Source organism: Arvicola amphibius, chromosome 9 (assembly GCF_903992535.2).
Source record: "Arvicola amphibius chromosome 9, mArvAmp1.2, whole genome shotgun sequence".
NCBI lineage: Eukaryota > Metazoa > Chordata > Mammalia > Rodentia > Cricetidae > Arvicola > Arvicola amphibius.
Window position 1 is genome coordinate 70,222,203 of NC_052055.2, and position 23,688 is coordinate 70,245,890.

The window sequence follows — 23,688 nt, forward strand, 5'->3', positions numbered from 1 at the left end:
TTTATCTTATGTGTGTTGGTATTTTATCTACATGTATGTCTGTGTGAGGGAGTTGGACACCCTGGAGGTAGAGTTACAGACAGTTGTGAGCTCCAATGTGGGTGCTTGGAATTGAACCAAGGTCCTCTGGAAGAACAGTCAGTGCTCATAGTGGCCGAGTCATCTTTCCAGCCCTCAAAAGAGCATTCGTAAGTGTATTCTTAGTTGGATGGTGGTGGCACATGCCTTTAATCCCAGCACTTGGGAGGCAGAGGCAGGCGGATCTCTGTGAGTTCAAGGCCAGCCTGGTCTAAAAGAGCTAGTTCCAGGGCAGGCTCCAAAGCTACAGAGACAATCCTATCTCGAAAAACAAACAACAAAAACAAATGCATACTTAAACATGGCCGGGAGTGGAGGTGCAGGGAGGCAGAGGCAAGCGAATCTCTGTGGGTTCAAAACCAGCCTGGTCTACAGAGCTAGTGCCAGAACAGTCTCCAAAACTACATAGGGAAACCCAATCTCAGGGGAAAAAAACAAAACAAAAACAGAAGTGTATTTTTAATGAGAAATTATTTCATATCAACAGCTTTCTTTTTACTATCTACTTATTTTTCTGACAGGGAAGGTCTCCTTATGTAGTCCCAAACTGGCCTGGAACTCCCGATCCTCAGGCTCAGTCTCAAAGTGGTAGGATTATATATAGATGGCTGGCTTCTAGCCAAAAAAGGTTCCTTTTAACTCGGTGTAACCCACAGAGTGTTTTCCAGAGCCATTGCCATAGCGCTGAAAGGTCCACGAAGACTTGGCTCACAAAGAGTCACATGAGCTGAGGTGATCCGACCTATCCCTTCCCGCCCCATTTCTTAGAGCTTTTCCGCGAGGCGGGGCACCTGTGGCCCCGCCCTTCGCCACCTTCCCACCCCAACTACAAGTCCCATCGTGCCCCGCGCTCACGCGCACTACGTGAGAGCAAGATGGCCGACGCGGCGGCCGGGCCTGGTGGCTCTGGAACGGTAAGGGTGGGGAGGCGCGGCGTAAAGTCGAGAGGGTTTGGATCTTCTGGATCTTTTCCATGGTTTGGGCCACAATCTCGGATCGAGAAACCCAAACCCATTCTGAGATCCGATGGTTGGAAAGTCTTCCTGGCCAAATGCGTCCCCCACTGCTTGAGACTTGGCGGCGGCCTCCTAAATTGGTGCATCTGAGACGTGATTGGCTCGTCCCCTGGTGAGGGTGGGAACCCGGAACGCCTTCTGATTGGTCTGAAAAGGCTGTTTTCATCCTCTTACTGGCCAGCCAAAGTTGGAAAGGGGTTCCTTTTCAAAATACTTATCTTCCTCGCTTTTCTTTGAGGTTACTTTAGCCCTCCTCTGCGACCGGTGTTGCTACTGTTTCCATTTTCCGTGTTAATGAAGGGCTGTGGATGGAACAAAAGACAGTAGATTTATTCGTCCAATCTCATAATTTGTGTATATATTCTTCTTTTATTTTATTTTATTTTTTGGTCTTTTTTCCCCCTAAGACAGGATTTCTCTGTGGAACAGTCCTGGCTACCTGGAATTCGCTCTGTAGACCAGGCTGACACACAGATCCGCCTGCCTCTGCCTCCCGAGTGCTGGCATTAAAGGTGTGCATCACCGCTACCCGGCTTGTGTGTATATTCTGATAATTTGCTCTAGAAAGAAGTGAAGGGGCTGGAGAAATGGCTTAGTGGTTAAGACTTGCAAGTGCTCTTCCAGAACATTCGAGTTCGGTGGGTCAGTTCCCAACCACCTGTAACTCCAGCTTAATGGAATCTGACGCTCTCTCTAGGCTTCCAGAAACACTTGCACTCACATGAACATACACACACACACACACACACACACACCACACACATATCTACACGTAACTTTTTTTTTTGTTGTTGAGCAAGCAGTGTTTATCTTATTGGAAGCCTCTGGATTTGTATGCTCAGTTATTACTCACTTGGTGAGATCTGTAATTTTAAGTATTAAACACTGATAAATATTTAGCAGGAGAACCTTTGCTAGCCAGGCAACAGTTGCCACATACCTGTAATTTGTATGCTGAGAGGTGGAAGTTACAGGATGGCAGTGTGGTCCTAGGCACACATTGAGCAATAGGCCAGCCTGAGTGAACTTCTGTTTGCCATTGATGCTGTGTGCATCCTGTGGTTTCATCCTGGCCTAGTGGTAAAAAGTCTCCTCTTTGTGGGCTTCCGCTTTCCAGAGACCAGGAAGTAAGCAGTCCACTAACCCTGCTGATAACTACCACCTGGCTCGGAGGAGGACTCTGCAAGTGGTTGTGAGCTCCTTGCTGACTGAGGCAGGATTTGAGAGCGCCGAGAAAGCATCTGTGGAAACACTGACAGAGATGCTGCAGAGCTGTGAGTAGCGAGAAACCCAGCTTCAGAAACTCTTACCTTAGATACTGCCCCCCTTTTCTTGGAAGGCTGAGGCTTACCTTCAGACTGAAGAAAAAAAATTGTAGCATAAGACCTGTTTGTTTTGATGTTTGTATTTGTGGTAAGAGTTATGGAGCAATATTGTCATCTAATCATTGGCATTAAGTGTGCACTCACAGTGCTGTACCACGGCAACTCTTTTTTAATATTTATTTATTATGTATACAATATTCTGTCTGTGTGTATGTCTGAAGGCCAGAAGAGGGCACCAGACCTCATTACAGATGTTGTGAGCCACCATGTGGTTGCTGGGAAATGAACTCAGGACCTTTGGAAGAGCAGGCAATGCTCTTAACCGCTGAGCTATCTCTCCAGCCCCCACGGCAACTCTTATAAAGGAAAACATTTAATTGGGGTCACTTACAGTTTCAGAGGTTCAGTCCATTATGGTTGTGGCTGGGAACATGATACTATGCAGGCAGATATGATGGTTCTGGCTACATCTTGATAATGCAGGCAAAAGGAAGTGGACTGTGACACTGGGAGTAGCTTGAGCATAGGAGACCTCAAAACCTACACCACAATGACACACTTCCTCCAACAAGGCCATTCCTACCCCAACAAAGTCACACCTACCACTCCATTTGGGAGCCATTTTCTTTCAAACCACCACATGCATATATATCATATCCTTTTAAAAAATACTCTTATTAGTTGTGTGTATGGTGGGGACTGTATGCTTGCCATAGCACAGATATGGAGGTCATAGGATAACTTGTGGGAATCAGTTTGCTCCTTCCATCCTATGAGACCCAGGGATGGAACTCCAGTCATTGGCAGTAAACACCTTTACCATTGAGCCATTTTGATTTTGCTTTTTTTCTTTACTTCAGATAAATGGAATCTGAAAATATTTGTCATTTTTGTGCCTGGCTTATTTAACATAGTGTTTCAAAGTTTATCCATGTTATAGATTTTATTCCTTTTGAAGAATTTCATTCCTTTTGAGGGCTGAACACATACTCCGTTGTAGAGCTGGATAGGGTGGGCGCACTATAACCCTGGCCCTTGGGAGGGAGAGGCTAGAACAGCTGGCCAGGTCTAGTTTGTGCTCCCCATGGGGTTTGAGGCCATATGGAAACCTGTCAGAGCAAACGTCAGTGCTCCGTGTGATGTGTGTGCCCCAGTTGGTTTATCCACTCCCTGCCAGTGGAGAGACTCCTTCCCACCTTCTGACTGTGAGAATTGGGCCGCCGTGTGTGAGTGTACACAGTGCTGTTTGAGCCCTGCCTTGCTCGTGGGGTGTATATGGAGAGTAGAACTGTGACTCACTGGTAACCCTATGTTGAATTTGGGGGGAACTGTGGCCTTTGACCCTTGTAGACATCTCAGAAATCGGGAGGAGTGCCAAGTCTTACTGCGAGCACACAGCCAGGACTCAGCCCACACTGTCGGATATCGTGGTCACACTGGTTGAAATGGGTGAGTGCATCTCCAGTATCTCCTGCTTTCTCATCTCCAAGTTGGGGCCACTAGGGAGGGAGGAAAGCCTGGTGGTTGGGGTGTCTGCCGAGTGTTCGTGGATTCCCTCCTGTTTCCCTTGATCTGCTTTAACTTAGGAAGTTAAGAGACCCCTAAGTTCTTGTTAGGGGACTCTGGTAGAGCATCTTTTAAGGGGCAGAATAGTGGCTAAGTTGGGAGCTTAAGCCCCCTTTCCCCACTGTGAACGTCCCTTTTGTATTCACAGGCCTAGGCAGTGATTGGCTTTCTTGTCCCTAGGGTTCAATGTGGACACTCTTCCTGCTTATGCAAAACGGTCTCAGAGGATGGTCATCACTGCACGTAAGTGGCTTTGGACCCCAGGCATTTAGTGAGTACTCAGGTGTGACTCAGCTGGAGAGTAGGGCAGACCTCAGAGTGGCAGCTGTTCTTGTTGCAGGCTCCCTTCCAGTCTTTGGGAGGGGTTAGCTGCCCACAGCCTGATTTGATCTGGGCAGTGGGATTACACACAGCTAAACCATTTCTGAGCTCCTGCTATTGTACTGCAGCCCTGAAAAGCAAATGTGATACGAGAAGACTATAAAAGTTCTTGCTTCTGCAGATCAGAGTTGGTAAACTATAATCTGTGAGCAAAATGAGGTGCACTGCTTGCTTTTGTGAATAAAGTTCCATTGGCGTGCAGCTGTACCAACTTACCTGTTATTGCTTTCATGTTTTATTTATTTATTTTTAAATATTTATTTATTTATTATATATACTATTCTTTATGCGTGTATGCCTGAAGGCCAGAAGAAGGCACCAGACCCCATTACAGATGGTTGTGAGCCACTATGTGGTTGCTGGGCATTGAACTCAGGACTTTTGGAAGAGCAGGCAATGCTCTTAACCGCTGAGCCATCTCTCCAGCCCTGCTTTCCTGTTTTCAAGGCAGCTTTGTGGCTTGCACCATCCGAACTGCTCCTCGTGAGGGTGAGGGGAGGTCTAGAGCTCTGGAGCACTGGGGATGCAATGATGAGGGCGAGGCTAGCCTGAGCTACACAGACAGGACGCTGGCTCAAAAAGCAAGCAAACAAAAGACGTCTAAACTATGTATAATGTATCCCTGTTGAGAAGGTTAATTCTGCTTTAGATAAGTAGGTCCCTTAAGCTAAGTAAGGAGTAACTGCTTTAGGCTTTTCACTTGGGGTGAATTGCTGTATTTGTCTTTTAAAGTTACTCTTTTGCGTTGGCATCTTTTTAGATACTACATCTGTTTACCGTGTGTGTGCATGTGACTGTCAGAGGAAACTTTGTGAGGCTGTCTCCCTCCACCATGTGGGTCCTGGCGATTGGCTTGGTCGCTAGCATCTTTCCCCACTGAACCATCTTGCCACCTGCATTGGAAAGAAGCAATGGAAAGCACTATTTTCCTTCCCATCCTATAATTGTTAAGCCCACACTTCCCCCAGCTCAGTATTTGTTATTTGGGGTCTCTGAACAGTGTGTGTGTGTGCTGGGGACTGGACTTCAGGGCCTCTTGCATGCCGAGTAAAAGCTGCACTGAACACTCTTCCTAGTGCCCTCACGGTCTCTGCAAAGATAGCCAGCAGCCTATTTAATGCCCTTAATGAACTTCAGCATGTTCTTTTATGTGGTGGCTTTGGTGACAGCCACTCTTCTGTTGATGCAAGGGGCTTACAGGCGGATTGTCACAGATTGAAATATCAAGCAAGGTTACCTGGCAGAGCAGGTCACTGTGTGCTGATCTGAAAGTTATGAAAGGCCTTTATCAGTGAAGAGCAAGGTGTTCAGTCAAGGTCCAGTGACGGGAGGGGTTTGAACAGGGACTGTTGTCTGTAGAATGCAGGGGTTGGAGAAGTAACCAGTTGTGATTCTGTTGCAGCTCCGGTGACCAATCAGCCAGTGACACCCAAGGCCCTCACTGCAGGGCAAAACCGACCCCACCCACCACACATCCCCAGCCATTTTCCTGAGTTTCCGGATCCCCACACCTACATCAAAACTCCAGTGAGTGGTGGAGCCGCCCGGGTCTGTGAGCGGTGTAAACGCAGCTGGTGAACAGTTGCTGGTGGGAGTGCCATTCAGTTCTCATGACTTTCCCTAGAGAGAAGCAACCTTGTTATTGTTCATGGTGGCCCGGCCTTGTAATCCCAGCACTGGAAGCCTGCGGCAGAAGGGCTGCCATGAGTGTGAGGCCAGCTTGGGCTACAAACTGAGCTGCTGCTGTTCTGGACTGCAGTCTCCCAGGGTCCTGGGGCTGCTGTGACAGTGCTGCACCGTAGCTGACGTCGAGATGTGAGAATATAGTACTTCATAGGGGTCGGAAGTTCAAAGTTAAGGTGTTATCAGGGCCACGCTCCCTCTCAAACCTGTAAGGAATCTGTTCACCGTGCCCTAGCCAAGGACGCGCCAGCATTTCTTCAGCGTTTCTTGGTTTATAGGTGCGTCACTCCTATCTGCCTGTCTCTGCGTGGTGCTGGCTTTCTACCTCTACAGTTTAACACACTTTGTCTTCCCTTAAGGACATCATTTGTCCTTCATGACTTCGTTCTAATTGATGAAATCTTTGGTGACTTGTTGCCAAATAAGGCCATCTGAGATGCCAGGAGTTAGGAGTTGACTATATCTAAACGTTTTTTATGATATTACAGTTCTGTTCCTAGTGCTCACACCCCTTTTATAGTATGTTAGTGCATCCCTACGATAAAACAATGTAAGGAGCTCCTTTCAGTGTTGGTCTCTGAGATTGAGTCTCAGACGGCTCAGGTTGGCCTCCAACTCAGTACGTAGTTAAAGATGACTTCAGATTCCAGGACCTTCTCTCCCTCTGAAGTGCTGAGATAACAAGTGTGTCTCATTACACGTGCATCAAATGCTGTACATATAAATATTATCACTTAGCCTGCTACAGATAACATACATTAAAAAATAACCTCACCCTTATTTAAAAAAAAAAATAAGTCCAGAAAAAAACCTGTGACCTTTTGAGTGGGAGCCTTGCTGTGGCCTCTGCTTTTCTTTCTGGGAAAAAAAAAAAAAAAGATGTAGGTGTAGGATATTAAATCACAAGTTCACTCTTTAGGTCAGTTTAATTCTTTGGGGGAGGGGCAGGGTTTTTCTGTGTAACAGCCCTGACTGTCCCTGAACTCATTCTGATTCCCTGAACTCCTAGAGATCCTCCTTCCTCTGTCTCCCAAGTGCTGGAATTAAAGCCACCTGGCCACTTTAAATTCTTTAATGGTTCTCCTCATTGACAAAGTTACATCCAGAACCTGTGAGTAGGTGTGTTGGCACAGGCCTTTACTCATAGCATTTGGGAGGCAGAGGCAGGAGGATCTCTATTGGATCCCAGGACAGCCAGGGCTAGTGAATCCCTGTCTCAAACAAAAACAGGGCTAGAGAGATGTCTCAGCATTTAAGTGCTTGCTGCTCTTTCAGAGGAACAGAGTTCAATTCCCAGTACCCATGTTGGGCAGTTGCCTTCCAGGGGATTTTCTATCCTTTTCTGGCCTCTACAGGTACTTGCATGGATGTGAGCATTTCCCTCCCCCACATTCCTTCTTCTCCCGCCTTCACCTACACATTAATAAATAAAATCTTCAAAGCTAGGGCCTAGGGTAGTAGCTCAGTGGCAAAACACTTGGCCTAGCCCATAGAAGTTGTACTCCTAGGGCTGGAGGGATGGCTTACAGGTTCTTCCAGAGGACCCAGGTTCAATTCCCAGCTCCCACGTGGCAGCTTACGGCTGTCTATAACTCTGGTTCCAGGGGACCCAGCACCCTCACACAAACCTACATGTAGGCAAAACATCAGTGAACATAAAATTAAAAAAATACATAAATTATAAAAAACAGAAGTTGTACTCCCAGTACACACACATAAAATAGATAAAAAAGTTTTTTTATTGGGGGCTGGAGAGATGGCTCAGAGGTTAAGAACACTGACTGCTCTTCTAGAGGTCCTGAGTTCAATTCCCAGCAACCACATGGTGGCTCACAACCATCTGTAATGAGATCTGGTGCCCTCTTCTGGCCTGCAGCATACATGCAGACAGAATATTGTATACATGATTAATAAATCTTAAAAAAAATTTTTATTTAAAAATTAAATTTTTAATTTTGCCGGGTGATAGTGGCATACACCTTTAATCCCAGCACTCGGAAGCCAGAGGCAGGCAGATCTCTATGAGTTTGAGGCTAGCCTGGTCTCCAGAGCAAGTTCCAGGACAGACTCCAAAGCTAAAGAGAAACCCTGCCTCAAAAAAACCCAAGATAGATAGATAGATAGATAGATAGATAGATAGATAGATAGGTAGGTAGGTAGGTAGATCAATTAATTAAAATTTCAACTTATTGAGTGTCAGATATCATTGAAATAACTACAACATTTTGGTTGGTTGGTTTTTTGCTTTGAGTCAGGGTGTCACTTTGTAACCCTGTCTGGTCTAAAACTTATAGGCTGGTTTAAAACTCATTTTGTAGATGAGGATGGCCTTGAACTTGTAGTCATTATTCTGCCTATTGTCTCCCCAGTGCTGGCATTACAGGTATGTACCATTATGCCCAGATTCTGTTTTTAATGCGCATATTCAAAATCCGATTTTCATTTTAGGATGATTTTAGACTTGTCAAGAAATCCTGTTCCTAGGTGTGGTAAGGAAGACTGTAGATGACACAGTTCAGTGGACTGTAAAACAGTAACCGTGTTCGCTGGTGCCTCCTTTAAAGCTCTGTGGGAGGCTAGAGAGATGGCTCAGTGGTAAGAACACATACTGCTCTTCCAGAGGACCCAAGTGTGGCTCCTAGCACCTACAGTAGGTGTCTCACAACCATCTGTAACTCCAACTCCAGGGGATACAATGCCTCTGACCTCCTCAGGCACCTGCACAAGCAATACGAATAACCCCCCAACATATACACAATAAACTACATCTTATAAACAAGCCGCTCAGGCCAGGTGGGGTGGTACATACTTATAATTCTAGTACTAGAAGACTGGATGTGGGAGGATGGAGGAGGAGGCCACTTGTTTGTTTCCCAGCCACCCGGAACCAAAAAAAAATACAGAAACTATATTAATTAAAACACTGCTTGGCCCATTAGCTCTAGCTTCTTATTGGCTAACTTTTTTTTATATTTATTTATTATATATACAATATCCTGTCTACATACATGTATACCTGCAGGCCAGAAGAGGGCACCAGACCTCATTACAGATGGTTGTGAGCCACCATGTGATTGCTGGGAGTTGAACTCAGGACCTTTGGAAAAGCAGGCATTGCTCTTAACCTCTGAGCTATCTCTCCAGCCCTGGCTAACTCATTTCTATTAATTTGTATATTTCCACGTGGCAGTGGCTTACCTGCAGTGATTCGGCATGTCTGATTCTGGCGGCTCTGTGGCATCTCTCCAACTCTGCCTTCTTCCTCCCAGCATTCAGTTCCATCTTCCCCACCTACCTAAGTTCTGTCCTGCTATAAGTCCAAAGCAGTTTCTTTATTCATTAACTAATAAAAGCAACACATAGACAGAAGGACTTCCCACACCAGGGGGAATCTTTGAAAAACCTTATTTTAATTTTTAGATCTATTTTGGGTATATGAGGTTTTTGCCTGCATGTATGTCTGTATGTATATCACATACATGCCTGGTGCCTGAGAAAGTGGTGAGCCTCCCTGTGGGGCTGGGACTTGAACCCAGGTCCTTTACAGGAACAAAAGTGTTTTTAACCTCTGTGCCAACTCTCCAGCCCTTGAGAAGTCTTTAGAGGGAAAAACCTGCCTTTCTGTCATGAAAACATGCCTTTGCTGTTTTGGTCAGTGTTAAATGTCATCCCTTACACTACAGTTTAGGACATTTGACAGTCTCTCACTCTTACGGGTTCTTGAGCATTTCCCCAGAGATGGCCAACAAGGCACCAGCTGGGAGGAGTCGCCTGTCCTTGGCCGTCTTAGTGGTATTTACAGTGACAGCCTTAGTCTGTTTTTCTTTCGTTTTTAGAAAATGATATTTATTTAATTTTTCTGTGAGGGCGTGCAGTCACCCACAGTGTATATGTGTGGTGTGAGTTGTTTCGCCTTTATGCCACATGGTTCCAAGGATGGGGCTCAGGTGTCAGGCTTGATGAACACCACTGTCTGCAGGGCTGCCCTCCCCCTAGTCTTTGCTTCATTTCCCTCCTACCCCTTCCCTCCTTTCTTCTCTTCTTTCTCGCTCTACCTCTCTCATTCTCTCTCTCTCTTCCTCCCTCCCTCACCTTTGTTAGACCAGGCTGGCCTTGACCTTACTGAGATCTGCTTCACAGGTGGTTAGATTAAGGCACTTGCCACCACACCAGCAGTCTAATTCTCGAGGAACCTTTTGGACCAGTGCTTCGGTTTGGAGAGGGTGGGTTGAAAACAGCAGGATGGCACAGTGAGCAAATGCCACCACTCATAGACTGTAGGATGCCAAGTTACTCTGGGGGAGCAGAGGTACCTGTCAGAGCTCCTTGGGGCTCCTAGTCTTCCTTGAGGATCTGTGTCTTACACCTACGACTGGCTGCCATGGTGAACTATGTGGTGAATATTTGCACTTTGGTTAGCTGAGATGCTCGCTCTGCTTTCTTACGGATGCCACTCTTCACATAGCTTCCCTCAATGTTAGTTAGCAGGTTGTGTTCTCAGAAGGACACAGCTGCAGCAAGACAGGGCCTGAGGAGATTGAAGGCGGCATAGGCTCAGCCTGGTGTCTCTGTTGTTCTAGACATACCGTGAACCGGTGTCTGACTACCAGGTCCTTCGAGAGAAGGCTGCATCTCAGAGGCGAGACGTGGAGCGAGCCCTCACCCGGTTCATGGCCAAGACGGGCGAGACCCAGAGTCTTTTCAAGGATGACGTCAGCACTTTCCCCTGTGAGAGTCACCCGCTGTGGGAGCCCTGTTTTGTTGGAGATAATCACACCCTCTTTTTCTCTGTGGTGGGGAGAGATGAATGAGCCTTCGTGTTTTTCTCTAGTGCGGTTTATTCTGCAGATCTCTGGATCCTTCCTCCAGGCCCTGAGATACTATTCCAAACTGTTGGCTGCTCAAGGCAGTGAGTTTAGGTTACCTCACTGGTGGCTGAGCCCTGGGCAGCCGAGTCTCCCGTAGAAGTGATAGACCAGCTGGTAGGAGGGACACTGGCATCTGCAGCCAATTGCCTCTCAGCTTCCTTTCTTGGGTTACATCTCATTTAGGCTTTGTTGACCAAGTTAGTCATCTCCATAGGGGACCTCGGGTTATGCAGAGGTGAGTGGGGAGCTTGGTGTAGTCATTCAGTAAGCTTCCACTCCGTGCCTGCTGTGTGCCTGGCTCTGCAGTCATTGTGGCTGGAGGCCACCAGGTGCTAACCATTTCCCACCCATCACCTCAGGCAGCCCATCCATACCTGTGAGTTAGCAATCCTTAGCTTTGTCTTTGCAGAACGTAGAGGCTTGTGGGAAAGGAGAATTAACTAGCTCGAGGTCATGGTCACTGGGCAGCATTCGTACCTGGCTCCCTCTGGCTGCTTGACAGAGTCATGTCTCTCTCTTCCAATTCCCAGTGATTGCTGCCAGACCTTTCACCATCCCCTACCTCACAGCCTTGCTTCCCTCTGAGCTGGAGATCCAGCAGATGGAAGAGACAGACTCCTCGGAACAGGATGAGCAGACAGACACAGAGAACATCGCTCTTCATATCAGCACGGTGGGTTCACCCTTCTGCCTGCCTCACAGTACCCCGAAACAGCCTATCCTACACTAGGCCCCTGCCCCTGGGAACTGAACTGCCCCTAGGTCTATCCCAGGTCTCTGGCTGTCTGTTAGAAGCTTGCACGATGGGCTTGTGTGGCCAGTCTCTGTCTGAGAGACATCCTGGGAGTCGCCCGTGTAGCGAATGTTGACGAGCACTGCAGGTCCAGACCCTGTTCCAAGTGCTGGGAAACTCGTGGAAGGCAAGACCAACAAAGCCCCGCCCTCAGGGAGCTAAAGGTTCAGGACAGAGCTGTGGAGGGGGTGGAAGAATTAGAAGGTGACATTTGAGTCAAGACCTGAAGAGACCAATGCCTGAATGTGGCTCAGGGTGGAGTTTCCAGGCATTGAGCATAGCATCTGTAAGGCCAGCCTGAGGTGGAGCAAGTTAATAGAGCAAGCTAACTCGTACCCCTCTGTAGTTTCAGACTGTACAGCCATACAGCCACACACTCTTCTATACATACATACATATGTATATATATATGTATATATATATATATATATATATATATGACAGTTATTTGGACTTGGTATATTCTGGTGGCCTGCAAAATATAATCATGTGTTAAGAATCCCCATCCTGCCTCCTGCAAGGAGGATTGCAGCAGGATACACAATCACGCTTTACTCAGTGACCAGTTTTAAACTGCTCTCTCATCTCCTGATGACAGCGTGTCTCTCTTGCTATGGGGCACTTTAACCCTGGCCCCTTTCTCCAGGTCCTTAAACATAAAGGAACCATTAGTTTTAGAGTGGTTAACTGTTTTTTGTTCTCTCCTACATTTGAACTAGCGCTCTGGCGCAACCAGAAGTCTAACTTTTACTCCTGGGTGAGAAACCGCACCACTCGTCCACTCAGTGCGCACCCGTGTTGCAGTGACCATTGTCAGACACTGTTCTGGCTGCGGAGAGAAAAGCAGTGACCCCATAGATAAAATCTCTGCCTTTGAGAGCCAGTGTGTGCAGTGGGAGAAGGAATTAAACCTGGTCTGTGAAGTCATCACTCAGAGTGTTCCAGATGACAGTGCCATGGACAGAGCAGTGCCTGGTGAGATGGAGGCTTCTCTTCCCAGGAGTAGACGCTCAAGGTGGACCACCAAGCAAAGGACGTGAGGGGGAGAGATGAGGGGAGCTATGCCACTCTCTGGGCAAGAGGGTCCTCGTAGAAGTAACGGCTGGTGCAGAGGATCTGAGAAACACCAGCATTTGGGATGGAGAGCAGGGCAGGGAAGGGAGAGGAAGGGCCAGTCTAATGGGACCAACTGTTTCCAGAGCTGGGTAAGACAAGTTGCAGGTGGGCGTGGAGCCAAGGAGGGACATTTCTGAACTTGTGGAAGCATCGCCAGTGGCTGTGGTGCGAGCGAGCCTGAGGGAGTGCTGCTCTGTTAGGAAGCTGCCACATTGATGCAGGCCAGGGATAGATGGGGTCCTTCTCCTCTCCAACGCACGGCAGGAAAAGTGGAAATGGTCGTGTTGATAGGTAAAGCCAAGAGGATGCTCTAACAGATGAGAATTGAGTGGCAGAAAAGAAGCAGGTGGGATTGCAGAACTCACTGCTCAAGCACCTGAAGGATGGTAACGTCACCACAGTGGGAGGACTAGGGGTAGGGTACCCGAGGAAGCTGAGGCACATTGAATGTGAGGTGCCTATGGGATGCTTCTATGACGCTGTCAAGCAAGCAGCTGGGAGTCTGAACAGGGAACTGGCGGTGAGAGAGGACATGGTTGGAGTCAGACTTGGAGCTGTTGGCTTAGAAGCAGAATGGACAGTCGTGAGACAGATAGGGTTGTTGGTGTCCTCCAGCCTTGCCCAAGTGCCCAAGGAACTCATGCAGACCCCTCACTTTTTCTACAAGTAGTTAAGTCAACTGGATGCTTACTTCCTGTCTCAGAGCTACCTGAAGGGGGCCAGAGTATAGCATTTCCACAGTGTCCCACATCCTGCCTTTGTGGGAGCTGGAGCCAACCCTTCAGCCCTTCATGTCACCCTCACTGTTACCTGAGGACATGTGAAAGGCGCAGTCTGAGTGGAGTTTGGATGTGGAACAGTGGTCGGTGGAGGGAGTGGTAGGTGGAGGGAGTGGTAGGTGATACTCTGTTACACCCTTAAGAACTGAGGCAATGCCTTCAGCTCCAGCACTCAGGGAGGCTGAGGCAGGAGGATCTCTGTTGAGTTCTATAAACCAGCCTGGTTTATAGAATGAGTTCCAGGACAGCCAGGGCTGTTACACAGAGAAACCCTGTCTTGAAAAACAAAACAAAACAAAAAGAATTGAGACAGGCCAGGAGCTGGGTGTCCACACAGACTTCCCACACCTGGTCCCACATGAGCGCAGTTGGTCTGGTGGCAGTTGTTTTGAAAAGGGACTCTGATGGCTGTAGGTCCACTCATTGGGTTTAGTGTGAGTGCGGGAGGAATCAAGCACATGTGTTCTACAGGAAAATGGCTTTTTGGGGAAAACAGAGTTAATAGGGTGGTATGGATAAGTAGCAAAACCTCTAGAAGCCATCCAGAGTCTTCAGGCCAGTAAGCCCGAGGCCAACTATCCGGAGAGGAATCCTCTGTTCACAGTATCACAGTGACAGCAGCCACTGCTAGCTGGGGTCTGAGGCTCTCAGTTCCTCCAGGGAACCCTTGGCATGTCACTGGGGGCGATGCTGGTTCAGCTTCTGGTCGCTAGGCCTGCATGGTCACGTCAGATTTTTGGTGTGAAATTTCATGTCCTGACCCTGCTGCCACTGCTCACTTTAAAGAAGTACAAAAATAAAGGCAAAGAGTGTGGAAAACAAAGGAGAGTACAAGTATTAATAAGGAAAGGAGAATCGATTACCCATATATCCAGGACACTATAAGGGCCTGGTTGACAGGTCACAGGCCTCGTTGACAGTGTACTTGTGGATCTGCAGACTCCGCTTTGCCTTCACTTCTGGAATATGCTGGAATACGGTCATTGGTTCCTTGTTCCAAGTGCCAGAAATGAGAGATTTCGGAGAAGTGTGTTGGGACTTATGTTATTTTGGGCCTAGGAGAGCTCTCCTGTGCCCTGGTTTGTTTTGGCTCTGTGCCTCTTACTCCAAGGTACCAACGGCGCTTCCTCCTGTTACCCCATCGGGTTAGGCTTCCTCCCTGCAGCGTGCAAGTTCTAACTCTCACTCCCAGGCCTCCGTTATCACATCCCCACCTTCCCCACTTTGTCAGCTCCCTCGAGAGCCAGCCACTGCCCAGGTCCCATTGAGCCTGGGGCAGAGATGGCCACCTGGATAGACAGTGGCTCCGGCTTCTCCTTTCTCGGTAGACACCAAAGCTGGCTCTGGCTGTGGGCACAGTCTCTCTCCTCATGCCGCTGGTGCTCTGCTCTATTTCGGCTTTTGCTCAAAGGATGGCCCCGGAGCTGAGAAGGAAAACGCTTCTGTCCTGCAGCAGAACTCCTCCTTGTCTGGCAGCCGGAATGGGGAGGAGAGCATCATCGATAACCCGTATCTGCGCCCTGTGAAGAAACCCAAGATCCGCAGGAAGAAGTGAGTTGGAGGCTGGGGTCCAGAGCCTGCTCCAGTCTGCTTGTCTGCTCCTTGGTAGGAATAGGCTCACCAGCGGGCATGAGCTTGGTGAGCACTCCTAGGGCAAGAGGAAGTCATCCTCCTCTGCCTCTCTCCTCGGCTCCCACATGCACCTGCTGCACTTCAGTGCCTGTGCCAAGGCAACCCTGTGAGCCCAGAGCTGCGCTCCCCTGGGAGAGTAAGAGAGGCCCCGGGGCAGGCTCTCTGGTTCTTCTTCTCTCTAGGTCCCTCTCGTGAGCTGAGAAGGAAGCTGCCCTGTAAGTGAGAGGACACCGCTTTCCTGGGGCCTGAGATCAGAGGGAAGAAGAAAGTGGCGCCCTTTTGGCCCTGCCTGGGCTGTGTCTTTTTAGCAGTAGCCTTCTATGAAGGCCACCCTGTTTGCAAACAGGCCGGAGTCTGCTGGTGACTTCATTAATTCATCACAGGACTTGATTCCTTTGAAACCTAGAGGGCCAGGGAAATTGTTAGGAAGGAAAGGGTCCCCTGCTCTGTGCCCTGCCGGGAAGATTGCCAAGTGTATCTTCCAGACCACCTGGATCCCCCTCGCTGATCCACAAGAATCATGGCACTGATTTACAGCCCAGAATCTCATTCTCACTTCTCTACACCCGGGCCCAGATCCCTGCTGAGCCGGTAGACAGTGACTTTGTATCCCTCATCATGTTGGAAACAGACCCATGCTGCAACTCTGATCTGGGGCTGGCAGGAGCTAGAAGTACATGGGTTAATAGAGATAATGACAGTGACCATCAGAGTAGCCTTGAATCTCTGACCAGCATTTGATTAAAGCTGACCACAGTGGGGCCATCCCACCTGGAACGTGTACCTCGGAGCACCCTTTTGGGAAGGATTGAGTTGGTTCTCCCAGGACTTGATAGAGGAGCCATGGATGTTAAGCACCAGGGAGAGAGCTTAGCAGCTGGGGGTGGGACTTGTTTTGAGGGCTAGGCTTAGCTGAGAAATCCAGCTAATGGTGGAAAGCCACATTCCCACTCACTGGAGAGAGTGGGTTGAAGGTCCTGCTGAGTCCATGTGCCTGTCAAGAAGCAAGTCTGAATCCGCCCACTCCCACCTCCCTGGAGAGAAGACACCATCCCTCACTTTCCCACTAATCGTGCAACATGATACTCAAGGAAGATACTGGGAAAGTTGATATCTTCGGCTCGTTGTGAAAAGAGGGATTGAAAAACCAAATCCAAGGAAGAGTGGCAGGGGCACGTGGAAATTGACATAAAGTGGATAAGTCGTCCTTGGATTGGAGTGCTGAGCCCACATATAATTTTTCTCTCTGTACTCCACCTTGGCTGCTGCTTTTCTTCCTCCTCGTCTTTCTCACTCTCTTACCCTGTGCCACGTGTTTTTGAGACAGGAGCTCACTCTGTATTCCAGGCTCAGTGATCCTGCCACGTGCTGTGAACCACCATGCCTGGCTTCCAGTAATTTGGCGGGGGTGGGGGGGATCAACCTTCCTTCCTTGCTGCTCTCTAGAACCTTTGGTCCCTTTGCCTGGAGGAAAAAAAAACAAAACAAAACAAACAAAAAGCTCTGTGTCTGGAATTGAAGAAAGAACAAGAGGTGGTGAGAAAAATGAGCCTTTTTGGCTCTGGTCCAAGCAGGAGTATTTTCATGGTGACTCAGAACTTTGGGGTCAGAACAAGAAGACCGGGCTGTGTGGATTCTGAGAGCTTGTGCTGTAGTTGGCAGGTCCTGGCCCAGTCAGTTGGAATCCAGTCGCAGGGTCTAAGGAGCTGCCGCCCCTTGCTGTTCCTGATGCTTCTAGCCAGCGTGTCAGTGTCTGTACTTCTGCACCATGTCACTGAAGCCAAGCCTGTGGAGCGTGTTGTGTGAGCTGAGGGGGCTCTTGCTGCCCTTGACCGGAACTGCACCGCTGTGGTTGCTCTTAGAACAGAGATGACTGGTGTGTTGAAGTGTATAATTCTCAATGTATATCTATAGATTCCTATTTTTTATAAGTTGGGAGAGTCTAAGAGGGAAAAATAAAGTGATTTATGAAAAGTCTAATAAAATTCATAATACAAACTTTATTTTTTTAAAAAAGATTTTAATTTATTATATATAGAGTTATGTCTGCATGTATACCTGCAGGCCAGAAGAGGGCATCAGACCTCATTACAGATGGTTGGGAACCACCATGTGGGTGCTGGGAATTGAAGTTAGGGCCTCTGGAAAAGCAGCCAGTGCTCTTAACCACTGAGCCATCTCTCCAGCCCCCATAATAAAGATTTTGTGAATGTATTTACTTTGGTCATGCAGGCTTGTGAACCACCCTTCATCATGCTTCTCTTCATAACTATACACATCTCCTTCTCTTGCCACTCTGCCATTGGCGCTCCATCCCCATCTCTGAAATTTGTCAAAGTAATGTCAGATCAATGAAATTAAGTCACCTTTGTAGGCTGGTTGACTTTCTTCACTCTACGCTGTTCTGAGACCCATTTGTCTCAGGTGGTGTGTCAACAGTCTGTTTTTTTCATTTTTTGTATTTGTTTTTAAGACAGGGCCTCATTAGTAGCCCTGGACTGGAACTCACCCTGTAGACCAGGCTGGCCTCAAACTCAGAAGAGATCCCCAGCCTCCGCATGCTGGGGTCAAGGCCACCATGGCCAGTTTGGTTGGTTTCCTTTTGTGTGCAGTGGCTTTTCATGTGGCTATGCTGCTGGGCCTGTGAACTGTCTTCATAGGGCTGTCAGAAGCCTGGGAGCCTGGTGCAGTGGCGCACACCTTTAATCTCAGTGCTCAGGAGACAGAGGCAGGTAGGTCTCTGAGCCTAAGGCCAGCCTGATCTTCATAATGAGTTCCAGAACAGCCAGAGCTAAAAGAATGAATGAAGTAAGTCTCTGATCACCAGCTGTACACAGGCTTCCGAGATAGCCGTGCTCACAGCCCTCAGGCCCCACTTAATACAATTTCAAACACAAAATTCCAACACCTAATATCTTGTCAGTTCTTTTTTTATGGTTTTTTTTTAATATTTAAAATTTTCCATCTCCTCCCCTTCTCCATTGTCAGTTCTAATTTATCTGTTTCCCTCCACACTGTGTGTCCCTGATTGGCCTGGAATTCCTAAGTAGACCAAGCTTTAAACTCAGATCTGCCTGCCTCTGCCTCCTGAATGCCAGAATCAAAGGGCAGGTTCCCTTGAAGTCTAGAAGCGGGCACTGGATTCCCAGGAGGTGGATTTATAAGAAATTGTGAGCCAGGCAGTGGTGCATGCTTTTAGTCCTTGCACTCAAGAGGCAGAGGCAGGCAGATCTCTGTACTTGAGGCTAGCCTGGTCTACAGAGTAAATTCCAGGATAGCCAAGGTTACACAGTGAAATCCTGTCTCAAGAAACCCTATCTGGAAAAACCAAAAAAGAGATTGTGAGCTGCCAGATATGGGTGCTGGGAACCCATGTTCCCAGGAAAAGCAGTTATCATTCTTAGCCCGTGATCCATCTCTAGCTGCCCTTCCACCCCCTCCTTTTGGAGATAGGGTCTCACTGTGTAGCCCTGGTTGGGCTCAATCTTACAATTGGACGAGGCTGGCCCTGAAGTCAAGAGATGTATTCAGTTCTAGTTATGTGTTTTTCTCATGTGTGTGTGCGTGTGTCTGTATATGTGTGAGGGGGGTACCCTGGGGCCCTTTCACTGAACTACACTCCCATCTCAATAAAAGCTAAGACTCTTGCTAGCCACAGTTCTGTTTACACATACTAACTCATGAATCCTCATAGACTCCTTTAAAGAGTATTTTATGTATATGATGCTCCATCTGCAGGTATACCTGCATGCCAGAAGAGGGCATCAAATCCCCACTATAAATGGCTAAGAGCCACTATACAATTGCTAGGAATTGAATTCATGACCTGGAAGAGCTATCAGTGTTCTTAACCACTGATCCATCTCTCCAGCCCTCACATATGTTCTTAAAACCAGTGTTATTAGAGTCTGCAGCTGAGGACATAGACCTGCCCTGCTCAGTCCCTGTGGTGGTACTCAGGCCTTCTGCTCCACAGTCCATGTTTCCCTGAGATGCTCTTGCCTCCCAGTGGTTGGCGATTCTGTCCCTCTAATGCACTGGTACCATGTACTCAGTGATTCCATCACACATCCACACACTGATTGGCTCACTGGCGGGAAGAGAAATTGGACACGGCCCCAGCCTGGCAGGCCTGTCCTCAAACATGACATGCACACCTGTGCACGCACACGTGAATATACACATATATGTATGCCTCCTCTACACAAACACAGACGCATAAGCGTCACACAGATATACCCTCCACACAGAAATGAAACATCTGCTTCCCGTGAAAAGTGCAGCTAGCAGTGACTGGATTGTGCATGTTGTGGCTTCCCCTCTTCTTGGTTCCTTTGTCACCTGGGGTTCTGGTTGCAGTCACAAGGTGGGAGGTAAAAGCCATTTCTTGAGTGCATATTCCTGGGAACAGGGAGTGAAGAGGCTGGGGAACCTTGGTTTTTCTGAATGAGACCCAGAAGCTGCGCCACTCCAAACATGGGGTTGCCTAGTTGCGAAGGGAGTGAGGGCATGTAGCTTTAGCTGAGTGGCTCTGGCCTAGGTAAGAATCGAGGGGTTTTCACCTCGGAAGGAACTGACGAAGTTTCAGGGAGTGCTCAGGAAGGTCTTGTTGGGACAGACAGCAAGCTACTGAACAGTGGTGAGCACCTGCCCTACTGTTCAGGCTCCCGGGTCAGTCCACAACCTCTGTTGTTAGGCCAGGAAGTGGCTACTTCCTCTTTGACCTTCCTTCGCTCTCTGTCTACGCCCACCTATCCTTGTTCAACAGCTTGGTCTTCCTTTCCTTTGATGGCTTTTCCCTTGAGCTTGTCCAGCCAGGAAGTGTCCTGAAGTACCACTTCTGACCTCAGGGACATGGTTCTCTGCTTCTCTACCTCCAACCATTACCTCCCAGCTGGCTCAGCATTCAACAGTTTGTAGTGTTCTCTGTACCCAGCCATCTGGTTATACTATTTTTTTTTAAAGATAGGATCTGTCAGGGTCAAGCCTCGACAGGTTCATATGTTGTTCCAGGGCAGGGGCATGTGGATTAGAGATGTTAGGCAGAAGGAAACAAAGACACAAATGAAATAGAGACACAGGACAGAGTCAGGAGGGCAACCCAGGGATTACTGAATCCACCTGTGTTTATTTCTCATAGACTTTCTAGACCCCAATCCAAAGAGGAGGGGGAAGACAAAAGACTTCTTCACCAAGAAGCTAGGAACAAAGTCATCACCTTCTCAATACCCAGAACTTCAAGTAACCACGCCCTAGGTCAAAACACCTCTCAGTTACCTTGAAGGAGAAAGAATAGGCCTGAACTCTCTGACCTTTGGTCAAGAGGGAACAAATCCACATCTGTGGGCTCCAACGAGGGTCTCTCCATGTAGTCCTATCTGGCTGTCCTGGACTCTGTGTAGACCAGGCGAACCTCCAACTCCCAGAGATCCTTCTGCCTCTGCCTTCTGGATGCTGGGCATAGTACATGATCAGTTTTATCTTGACTTAACCTTTCTCCCCACCACACCACTCTTGCTCATTTTTTGTTCATTGACATCTAGACAGTCACCACGCTGCCTACCTCGCCAGTGATGCTGCCTCCCTCAAGTATTTGGGGCTCCCTGCTCTTCCCAGCCTTTGTACCCCATTTGTGCCCCTGCAGTAAGACTGCAAATCCTCCCAGAGACCTTCCATCCTGAGTCCAAGCTGGCCCAAGTGCCAATCAGGTGCCCTGTCAGTTCTGTATTCTTCTGGGTCACTCAGCCCCCTTTCATTTATTAGCAAACATGATCTGGAACTCTTGTGTGTGCCAGGTGGCACTGTGCCAGCTCTGAGGGTACAGTAGTGAACAAGACAGCCATAGCTCCCTCCTCCAAGGAATTCATTCACAATGGTGGATACACAAAACATGATACACAAGCCGAGACTAAGCCCCTTTTAAGTTGTGAAGGGGTGCCAGACGGGCTTCCTGCCCTGCAGGGAGAAGGCCTTTACCCAGGTTCTGGGTCTACAGTTCACTCCTGACATTTGCCTCTCCTTCCAGTCCTTCAACTTCTCCCCATTTTACTCTTCCCATCTCCAGTCTCCCATTTGGCAAACAGCCCCTAGGTATCTGTGGGTGACCATATGGATATAGACACTGGCAAACAGCATAGAGTGGGCCCAGGCCTCTGCCTTCCCAGCGCTTACAATGTGCCTGGGGATGGACAGCTCAAACACACACGGAGTGTCGGGTGGTGAACCTGGGCAGGAAAGCAGGACTGTTCATAGTGCTGGATACCTGGAGGACGGGAGACAAGTGAGAGCCACAGCGGGTAGTGTGCAGTATGGGCTAGTACCACGGGGAGCAGGCAGTGTGAGCAGAGCCTGCACAGAAACCAAGCAGGGACCAGTCAGAGGAGCTGTCCTGCCCACTACCTACGCCCTTCAGGATCTCTGACAAAGGACTAGAGACCTGGCGATGCAGGTCATGAGTGGCCGCCTTCTTGGCAGGGCAGATAACGGTAGCACGCACCACAAAATTGGGTGGCAGGGGTTGCTCAGGAGCTGCACTTTTTGAAAAAAGTGGCCTGAAAAGAATGTTCTAGTTGAACAGAGCACCAAATGTAGCTATCTCTGTGGAAAGGGAGCAGCACACACAGCCACACTCGTGGTCAGAGGCAGGAGTGTGTGCGCACCTGGAGGGTGGGAGGGTCAGGAGTGGCACCACTTGACGAGGATTTGGGGTGTGTTCAGAGGGAGGGTAGGCAGGGGATCTTGGGTAGGCCTGGGAGCATTCGGGTAAGAGGGAATGTGAGGAACGCTATTTCTCTCAGTTCCACACAGAGTTTGGCATTTGCCAGTTATAATTCATAGTAGGGTAGGGGGGTCATGCAGGAACTGGGGGTGGATTGGTCCCAGCCCCAGAGAGCCAGAACGTACCTGTACCTAAGGAGAGGCAGGAAACATTAACCTAGATACCTGGATGACACCGTCCTGTGGAGGCTCGTGTTGCTAGGGAGATGGATAAACACAGGAACCTGTTCTGCCTCTCTGACCAAGAGAAGGTGTGAGTGGAGGGCTGGCCTGCGGCCTGGAGGTCTGCTGAGTTCTCAGTGGGGTGGGGTTGGCCAGTGGGGCATTGGGAGAGGTGAGGAAGCTGAGCAGGGGAGGGTGGGTGAGGTACAGTTGGACGGAGCCAGCCTGAGAGGCCTGAGCCTCAGTCCCACTTGGCCCAGAGGCTCTTGTTCCTCCTGTAACATCTCTGAGGAGCCTTTGCCCTTATAAAACCAGATCTTACCAGGCTAAGGAGGAGGGCTGGGGCATTTCTGTCATCTCCAAATCAGGACCACCCCAGGAAAGGGGTGGCTGGGGCTGGCGAGCCTTCCCATGCCTTTGGAAGTACCACACGCCTTCTTCCGCAGGGTCATCAGGGCCCCCATGGGCTTTCTGCAATCCTCCTTCCTTTTCTGGAGCTGGGGATAGGGCTGAGGGCCTTGTGCATGCTGGGCTTGTGAGTGACAGCGCCAGCCCAGGGGTGTGTCCAGGGCATGCCAGGGTCTTCAGAGTCTTCTAGGTGTCTTTGTAGGAACAAGAGCCCGAGCCTTGTCATTGATTGCTGCCTCTGAATTTCCCTGGTGACAGGTTTGTCATCGTTCTTGTCTCTCCCAGGCTCACCCTGAAGCAAGTACTTGACTCTCTGAACATCATCTTTGGTGGCCTAGCTGCAATTGTGGCTACAGGCTACAGGTGAAGTTTTGTCATGGACCCTTCTGGCCCTGGGAACAAGTTCAAGGTATTTCCTCTCTTGGTGCTAATGGCTTAGGGGCATCTACACTTTGTTTACCTTACTGTTTTTTCTTTGTTATAAGTAATTTAATTGTGACTAGATAATATATGTATACAGTAAAAAATTTAAAAGACAGAAATAGATATATTTAGTAATACACATGACAAATATCTTCCTCCTCCCACATCCTAGAGTCTCAACCATGGGGCTTACTGATGAGTCGCTATGGCTTTATGTATTCTTGTGTGCATCAAACACATATGTATATCTCCCCCTTTTATAGCTATGTAAATGCCACGCTTTCTCCTAGTCATTAGTGTGTCTTCCGTGTCAGTAATAAATCTCTTTCTGGTTCATGAAAGCGCAGTGCTGTGACACAGGTCTCTTTCTTCACTCCTCTTTCGGAGCTCAGGTGACAGACGGGTCCTTTGTGCCTTCTGATTTTTTTTTTTTAAAGCCAGTCATGATGGTACACGTCTTTAATCCCAGCACTCGGGAGACAGAGGCAGGAGGATTTCTGTGAGTTTGAGGATAGCCTGCTCTACATAGAGAGTTCCAGGATAGCCAGGGCTCTGTAAAGAGACCCTGTCTCAAAATAAATAAAAAGATTTGTTTTTAAGTGTGTGTGTGTTGGATGGAGGGGTCTGTGCCTGTGAGACGGGTACCCATGGCGGTCAGAGAAGGGTGCCAGATCCCATGGA

The 23,688-nt window shown here is 48.6% G+C and overlaps 1 protein-coding gene across 6 annotated transcripts; it reads left to right on the forward strand.

Moving 5' to 3' along the window:
• The first annotated feature begins 886 nt into the window (after positions 1-886).
• Positions 887-23,176, forward strand: Taf8 (TATA-box binding protein associated factor 8). Of its 6 annotated transcripts, none has more exons than XM_038342509.1 (9): positions 887-992; positions 2,212-2,368; positions 3,770-3,868; positions 4,166-4,228; positions 5,769-5,893; positions 10,630-10,777; positions 11,448-11,590; positions 14,934-15,156; positions 15,420-17,451. In XM_038342509.1, exons 1-8 carry the CDS (start codon positions 954-956, stop codon positions 15,129-15,131), a joined length of 972 nt encoding a protein of 323 aa, XP_038198437.1. In that variant the 5' UTR covers positions 887-953; the 3' UTR covers positions 15,132-15,156; positions 15,420-17,451. The 6 variants fall into 6 exon arrangements, with proteins under 6 accessions (XP_038198437.1, XP_038198438.1, XP_038198440.1 ...); XM_038342510.2 differs by having other exon boundaries at positions 15,017-15,156; XM_038342512.1 differs by having other exon boundaries at positions 15,059-15,156.
• The last annotated feature ends 512 nt before the right edge of the window (positions 23,177-23,688 follow it).